The sequence below is a fragment of the Betta splendens genome, chromosome 3 (genome assembly GCF_900634795.4).
Source record: "Betta splendens chromosome 3, fBetSpl5.4, whole genome shotgun sequence".
Lineage (NCBI taxonomy): Eukaryota > Metazoa > Chordata > Actinopteri > Anabantiformes > Osphronemidae > Betta > Betta splendens.
The window spans coordinates 16,576,563-16,584,805 of NC_040883.2; the positions used below are offsets into that span (position 1 = coordinate 16,576,563).

Consider the following 8,243-nt stretch of genomic DNA (forward strand, 5'->3'; position numbering starts at 1 on the left):
GAAATGAACTCACTGACATCAGAGGTACTGTACACACATTCACAGCCCTTTGTTTTGAGACTTCGTCACCTTCTTGTTTTTAATAAGGAAGAAGACAAAGAAGAAGAAGAAGAATAGGAAGAAGAAGAAGAAGCCTTATGGTACCAATCGAACTTGGTAGAATTAAGGAAGTTTTTAGTTCCCCTGTTAATTCAGATATATAGAAAGCCTGCATTTTTCAACCACCTTTGACATTAAGCTTCCAGTAGTTCAACAACTCCCGAGTGGACACCTTCTCTTCCTCTCTGCTGTACAGAGGACGACGGTAAGACCCCAACAGACTTGTTCTCTGAGCACAACTGTGGGCGTTTCCTGGCTTTCCTCATATGTGCGAGCGGGTTAATGTCAGACGAAGTATTAGAATGTTTTGCTTTGTAGTTATACTCTGTTCACAGCTATTTAAACGTGTGTGCGCGTACTGTAAATTTCACACTGAATCACACACTGAGTCTGGATTTTCTTTTCCTTGCTTTTGTTTTTGTTCTGAGTTTAAAAAATACAAGTTTTCATTTTTACCCTTAATTTTCTGCTTCATACATAAATATAGATTCTACATAAACTCATATGTACAGATATACAAGATGTACAATGATGATTGACAATTTAAATGCTCTATAAGCTAAAATAAGACGAATGTTTAGACCTTTAGAGTAAATTATATATATATACATATATATTATATGCTATAATTGTGTTTATAAATGTTTATTAAATGTAATACTACTTTAGAAGATTCAGTCACATTGGAGTCTTTATTTACATAAAGATAAAAAGTATAAAGATACTACAGTCTGCTGTTTTCTTTTACTTTTTCAAGCTCGAAACCTTTTTTCAGCTGAATTACTCAACTATCTCAAAAGAAGTGTTGAACAAAGATGATTACAAAATTTGAATACTGCCACAGGAGTTACAGAGTGTGGACATCAACCTGCAGTCATTCTGGTCAAACTGATGTTCTGCAGAGGAGGAGTGCAACACTTCCTGTTGCGACGTAGCCTGTATCCTGTTTTCCACAGTCAGTGGTCATGCGTGTCATTCCCCTCTGCGAGGCTGTGTGGGCACGATCTTGTGACCGTGCGCTGTGACTATGAGAGTGAAGCAAAGAGGACTCAACGCGTCTGAGAAAAACTTTTAAATCAGCAAAAAAAAAAAATGTTAAGGAACACAATAAATGCACTGACAGAGATCTGTGGGTTGATCAAAACTAAGACCGTGTTCAGTTTCACCCCGTGGGGACCCAACCAGGACCTCGCTGTGTGGCACTTGCACTTTTATAAATATAACACTGTTGGTGACATTAAGTGCAGCATAGGTCACTGGGCATATGTTTAGGCATTCAGTTAGAGGCTGACACAATAACACAGACACCTGTTCCTATACCCTGTGAGGCCCCCTCTTGTCTTCACGGTATTGTAAATAACGATGGACAAAGTATTTTGGTCCTTTAATTTCGAAAAAACTAAATTTATTTTACAAGAAGTGGTGAGAAAAGTGAGATGTTCAATGTACATCTCATTCCATTGCACCTTTAACATGACATGATGGAATATGACAGTTCGTCACTAACTCAGTCAAACTTCAGGGACAAAAGTGATTGTGACTCAGTTGCACCTTGATCAGTGCTAATAATATCCACAGAGGCTCCTGGGAGTTTGGCGCCTTAGGCAAAACCACAGTCTGTCTCCCTGATCCATCCTGGTTTGAGTCAGACTGAGCAAACATGTGATTGTTATCATACTTTTGTGTTTTAATATAAAAAGAATCATATTTTAAAAAATAGAGATAGATAATTTGGCTCTTCCTACTTTGAGCACCCACTACCCTCCCTCATCTTTGCTCTGCACCTTTGGCAGCTTCTAACAAGCAACAGACCCTTAAGTTAGTTGAGGTTTAGTTTGTCCAAACCACTGTTAGTATGAGACAGTATCTGCAGCCCACTCAGGCTGCACAAACCCTTGAGTTAATCATGTCCACATAGGTCTCACAAGCATGGAGGAGGAAAGCAGTGAGAGCTGGACAGGTGCAAGACTGCTACAGTACCTGCTCCTCTGTACGGGAGGACAAAATGACTCCCGCCGGGGGACTTGTGTGCATGTTTCTGGACAAACTGTCAAAGACGGGGGCCGATGGGATGCACAGCTGTCAGACGCTACACTGACCCAGGCCCTGGGTTGCTGCTGGTGCAGAGTCCTGCACCGCCCATAGACAAATAACACAGGCAGACGCCCAAACAGGACATTGTATAGTGAGGATGAATTGTAAGGATATTTGGGCAACACAAGTCAGAGTCATGAAGACTAACGCACCAATGCACATGACAACAGTTTGGAAAAACACTGCAGACAGGGCATGTGATCTGTTGGGGTTATGGTGTTCACGGTCTTTTCATGATGTTGCAATTTGCCGTCAGAGTGTGAAAAGTAGAGTGAAGAGCTCAACCAGAAAAAAAGCTATGTTTTCAGTTAAACAGGTACAGTTCACGTGTGTGTAGAGAACAGAGGTGGAGTTGAAATCATTTTAATAAAATTATTATTTGTTATTAGGATTTTCCTACGGTTTTCCACATTAAAATCCATTAGAAAATTCAATTGTGAGTAATGCATAGTGTGTACATTTTGATTTAATATCAATGTAAATCAGTGGGCCACACAACAATAAAAATATTGAAAACAAACGCAGTGAACAAGCAGACAGCTCTTACTGAAGCCTGGATCATCCTGACTTTACAACACGTAAATGGATTCATTTAAATGCAACCTTCAAGGAACTGAATCTGAAAGAAGTTCCCAGTTCCTCATTCGATAATATGTCACTGCTGGTGTAATGCACTGCACCTCTGAGGCCACACAGAAGACAAACACACTGAGGGCCAGTGCAGAAGAGTGTTGAAGATGTCCGAAACCTGAAAAAAGTAAAAAACGTATAGAAATAAACAGTGTTCAGTGTTTTCAGTCATTTACAGTAACTAAAATATCAAGTTGAACTCACGCAGTTCAGTCAGTTTTAACTTGTTCAACGAGAACACAAAACATCAGCAGAAAACATTTGCTTTTGTCGTCACTGAAAGTAGTGTTTAAAATAAAACTGCACCTAAACTCTGTGTATTAATACCTTTGGAAAATACTGCTGTACTGTATGTTATCAGTTTAGCTCAGGCAGCTGTGATTAGTTCAGGGGCCGTTCGAGGGCTGGCCACAGTCTGTGTGGTTTCAACAGCTCCCAAAACAGACACTTGGACGATGCAGGTACACAAACGACAATAGACAATAACACTGTACTGTGTCGATGTAGAGCGTCAGATAAGTGGCCGTTTACACGCTCAAGCCTTTCTGTATCTGCCTCCAGAGAAGCAGCTGAGGCCTCAGAGGAATCAACGCTCCGAGGCCGGGAGATACACACCGACGCGCACTCACACGGCCTCACTTAGATCTCACAGAAATAATATTTTCAGCGCTCGCTTATCAGAGCGCTGCAGTCTTCCTCTCGAGCAGGCGGCGCTAACTATACACACTCAGATTTACTGTACTCGTCTGAGCGTCTGGGAAACACGCCGCAGCGTCTTCGCACATGAATATGCATCAGGCGGAAACCAGCGTGGTTTGGCTTCGCCTGTGGACGTGCAGCAGCACCGCCGGCGTCGGCGGCTGATGCAGCTCAACCCGACGGGGACATGTGCCGCGGCTTCCTGGGTGTCCGTCGTCTCACATCAGAGGAGCTCAGGCCCCAGGAGGGCCCGGTATCAGGGCAGTATCTCCGGTTACAACACAGATTCTGTGCCTTCATCTTATCTCCCAGCTGCGTATGAACGCACGTGTGAAGGGGGGCACGGATACGGCCACGCTCTGTTTACATCACCAAACAGCGTATTTCAGTCATTTTGTGACAGTCCACACTTTCGACCCCTTCAGTTTCGCCTCCGCCGTCAGAACCCCGGAAACACAGCTGTTTACAGTGTTTTGTAGTTTGACACCTCACGCACCAAAAATAACACATATGGTCAAAATAAACAGTGTCTTTGCTGTGCATGCGAGCAAATAATTCTATGTTTAAACGTTTACGGCTCACAGAATCAAGTCTTTTGAGATGTAAAGCAGCTTTTTGGCTAAATCTAACTAACGTGCTGTCCCTGACTGATGAATGGATTTTACTGCATTGTGCCTTGACATATATTGGAAAGTGGAGTGAATGAAATGATAACAACAATATTAAATTGTTGATTATTTGCACACTGTACAGTACCATTTATCATTTGTTCACACAGCTGCAGTGATGTACATATTTAATAGTTATATGCTGAAATAAAAGCTGTCTTAAAGGATCCCTGCTGTCCACTGTGTACAGTATCTACAGCTCCCCTGACACGCTGAGTGCTGGTGAGACCCCCTGCTGTTTGGACGCATGCTAAGATGAAAAGGCTCAGGAAATAGATACAATCAGCAACACTTACAACACTTAGATATGGGACTGTTAATTGTAGTCTGGGTTTATCACCCGTTTCTGAGAGCGGCAGCGTGTGAGGAAAGTCCTCGGCCATGATTGGCTGCTGAGGGACGGAACAGGACATATAGTCAGATATAAGTTTCATCTCCCCTGACAAATCATCAATGACCAGGGATGTGCAGCGGTCGCACTCCAACGCTCCCACCCACACGAAAGTTCCATTTTCATTTTACCAACAGCCAGAACCTTGTGTGTTTAGCTTCATTTGACGCCGCTAAAGGCCTCGGAGTGTAGTTAATGCCATTAAGTGAGTACTACTGTATAGAACAGAAGAGACAAAGACAGACAGAGAGAGAGAGAGAGAGAGAGAGAGAGAGAGAGAGAGAGAGAGAGAGAGAGAGAGAGAGAGAGAGAGAGAGAGAGAGAGAGAGAGAGAGAGAGAGAGAGAGAGAGAGAGAGAGAGAGAGAGAGAGAGATTTTGGCTTCGTTGAAAGGAAATTTTGAAACATTGTGCAATGGTGCCGCAAAAGTTTTGAAAGGTTGTGAGAGCGTTTTGCCAGCAAAGTGTCTGTGACTCGGTCTGTTGGAGGAGAGGTCTCCATGTTGCATCCGTACAGAATGGAGAGCTACCTCATCCCACCTGTAAGTACAATTTATTCAATTATCACTGAGTCCCTTAGAGGCTGAAGCGACGTCTGAGGCTCGTGACGATTCGCAGAGCAGTTTGCTTTCAGAGGGGCATGAACGAGAAACACGAGAGCGTTCATAGTCTATGACAATATAAATAACACCACTTATTGTGAGTCAACATCGATTTGAATACAGGATACAACGTTTAAAAGTACGGGCAGTATGAAAACGAAACCCAAAAGTTCTTGATAGTTTCAGGACAGTCGTGGTAAGAAAAAAAGGTCTTATTTTAACGACTGGTTTACTGTAATTATATTTAAAGACAATGTGAACCTGACTGAGAATTAATATGAAGGATTTTTGTACCACTAATTTTTTTATTTTGATTTTGTGGCTGATGATCTTTTTGACTTTTTTTGCAGCACTCAGAAGAAATGTACGATTCAGACATCTACAGGCATCACCTACCCACAGAATACTACAACCCTTATGTCTTAGACCCAGATATCCAGGCAGGTGAGTCCTCCAACACCGACCCGCCTCTGGGACTGATCCCCACTTGTTCTGCTCAGTGCTTATTGGGAGGAATGTCAAAGACACAAGTGAAATCAGCTGAAATTCGTCCTTTGTGTTTTAGGCTGCTCGCGCTTGTCTTTATGAACAGAAAGCGCCCATTTGAGTCATGTGCATTTTTCTTTTCCAAATTAACCACCGTGGCCTGATGAGGCGACACTATTGAACGTGATAGGGCTGCAGCGTGTGCAGCTGGAGCGCACCACATCATGGAACACAGGAAACAGATGCCATTTCTTTCGACTACAGACATAGAACAACTTTCGCCCCATGGGGTTATATTTGATACAAGAGAGGTGCTTTACTTTCTCTGGCAATCAACTGTTTTGAATATTGCACCAAAACAATCTAAATAGAGGGAAAAGCATTTTCTTGACCTTTCCAAAAGACACCGGCACTGAAAAAACTTCAGTTCAGTTTCATGACTGAAATGTCAGCATTTTAAATTCATTAATTAGAGTCAGAATCAGTTTTATTGCCAAGTTTGTAGAGGACGAGCAAGGAATTTGATTCGGTCCGTCATTAAACAGTGGTTTTACACTATTACAGTTTATTCAATGTCTTCATTGTGTAATTAATATGATTATTTTTACTTATTTTCTACATGTATTTTAGTTTTATTGTGAAATTACTGTCTATTCAGGTGCATTTGGCTCTCGCTTATTGTAATGGTTGTGTAATGTAATGAAAGGTTGAAATTGAAACGACAGTCGTATCTGTCTTTTTCAAAATTTGAATTCATCTAAATTCACGAATGCGTCGTGTAAAGAATAAAGAGTGAAGGATATGAAAAGTCGCGCAAATTCCAAGTGAGCGACTGCGTCAGAGCGGCTACTTGTGCAACAAACAGGAAGGAGCTTCATGCTGAATTGTCTCTTCTTCTCCACATTTTGTTTTATGCAAACTTAAGCAAGTACTGTTAGTTTCTACTTGACCTTACTTGACTTTACATGACTTTACTTGACGCATTGTACATGACAGAGGCTTTGGTGTTGTTATTTAATCAAGTAATGTGGGTATTTTTCATTATCTTTACAGTGCTTCACTTGCTGATTTACAGTAGAGCCACGAACTGTGCTCACCAGATACTAAAGCAGCCTGTGGCCATTACACTGTTTCTCACCTTCTTTATTTAGATCACTGGGACTACCACCCTCACCCCCACGTACATTCTGCAGAATTTGAAAACCTCCAAGAGACCAACTTCACAGAGCTGCAGAGTGTGCAGGCGCTGCACCCGCCCGGCCTCATACGACACGAGGCCATTCGATACGATGCAGAGGCCTGATCGACCCGAGCCTCGGCGCCCATCCACACGTGTTACAGCAGCCAGTAAGTGCCCCAGTCACCCAGTCATTTTACAACGAAGCCGTGAAATCACTGGTGAGTCTTGTAATATTCCATTAGTCAAATAAGGCTCGCAGTAGTTTTAGTGATGAGTTTGTAGAAATGTGAGCTCCGCTGTAGACGACATCAACCACACTGACTCAGAAATGACACCGTCAGGGACGTGGAGGCCGTTTAGGGTCCCGCTCTAAGAATCAGGAAGTGAATCTCCGTTATAAGAAAATCTTTAAGTTTAGTTCATTTAAAAATGTCCCATACTTAGAAGAAAAGGCCACGTTCCCCCTGCGTGCTACACCCTCCAGTCGTGAACCAGTGAGCCAGAACAGAGACGTACTTAAAATAAATATAATAAATTACTTTTTATTTTTAGCATTAAAACATTTTTACTTACTTTACTTGTCTTCTAGAGGTGGTCAAAGGTATATTTTAGTTTGTAATTTTGAAAACAGAAAAAAAAATTATTACAAAATGGATTCATTATTTTAAACTTTATTTAACTCTTGCCATTTCAGAAAATGGTGAGGCCAAAGTTGAAAGCGTATAAATATTTTCAAAAGCAAACCTTTTGAATACATTGAGCTTTGACAACACTAGAAATGTTTGTATTTGAACCTGAGGAGAATAAACCAAAATCAGTAAATGACTGATAATATTCAATGTTATTATGTGTACTGTACATCTAGTACTGCTCATTCTGTAGTAATAATACTATACTACATTGATCATCTGTTTTAGGATAAATAGATATAACTTAAAAAGGCAGCAACAGACTCCACTGATCTACAGTAAAAAACCCAACTGTTTGATTTCAGCCACCAGCCATGTATTGGTGCCGTTTGCCTCCCTCACAGAGACGCCTCAAAGCATGTGTGACTGAAGGTCACATGATGGTATTCACTCGAGGGCGAGTGAAATTTCCCTTTAAAAAAACAAAAAAACAAACAATTGATCTGCCACTTTTACAAAGGGAGAAAAAAGTGTTTGCGTGTGAAAAACAAGTGTTAATGCATCAGTTGAAACATGACGTGAGAACATGAAAACCGCTGTTCACACATGGAATTCACATTTCCACCACGTCTGTTTGTTTCTTTTATTAAGGACCTTATAAAGACACTGAGGTGTTGCAGGCCGAGGCCTTGAGCTGTAGCAGATCTCAGACCACACACTGACAGCCCAGAATAATGCATCAGTGCCAGTAAATTCAGACAGCACCA

General features: G+C 41.6%; 1 protein-coding gene across 1 annotated transcript in view; it reads left to right on the top strand.

The window, feature by feature from the left end:
* The first annotated feature begins 310 nt into the window (after positions 1-310).
* spi1b (Spi-1 proto-oncogene b) overlaps positions 311-8,243 on the top strand; it is a 10,462-nt gene continuing 2,529 nt past the window's right edge. Inside the window, 4 exon segments of the mRNA XM_029143407.3 lie at positions 311-5,121; positions 5,532-5,625; positions 6,819-6,967; positions 6,970-7,014. Coding sequence (XP_028999240.2) covers positions 5,080-5,121; positions 5,532-5,625; positions 6,819-6,967; positions 6,970-7,014 — 330 coding nt within the window. The 5' untranslated portion in view covers positions 311-5,079.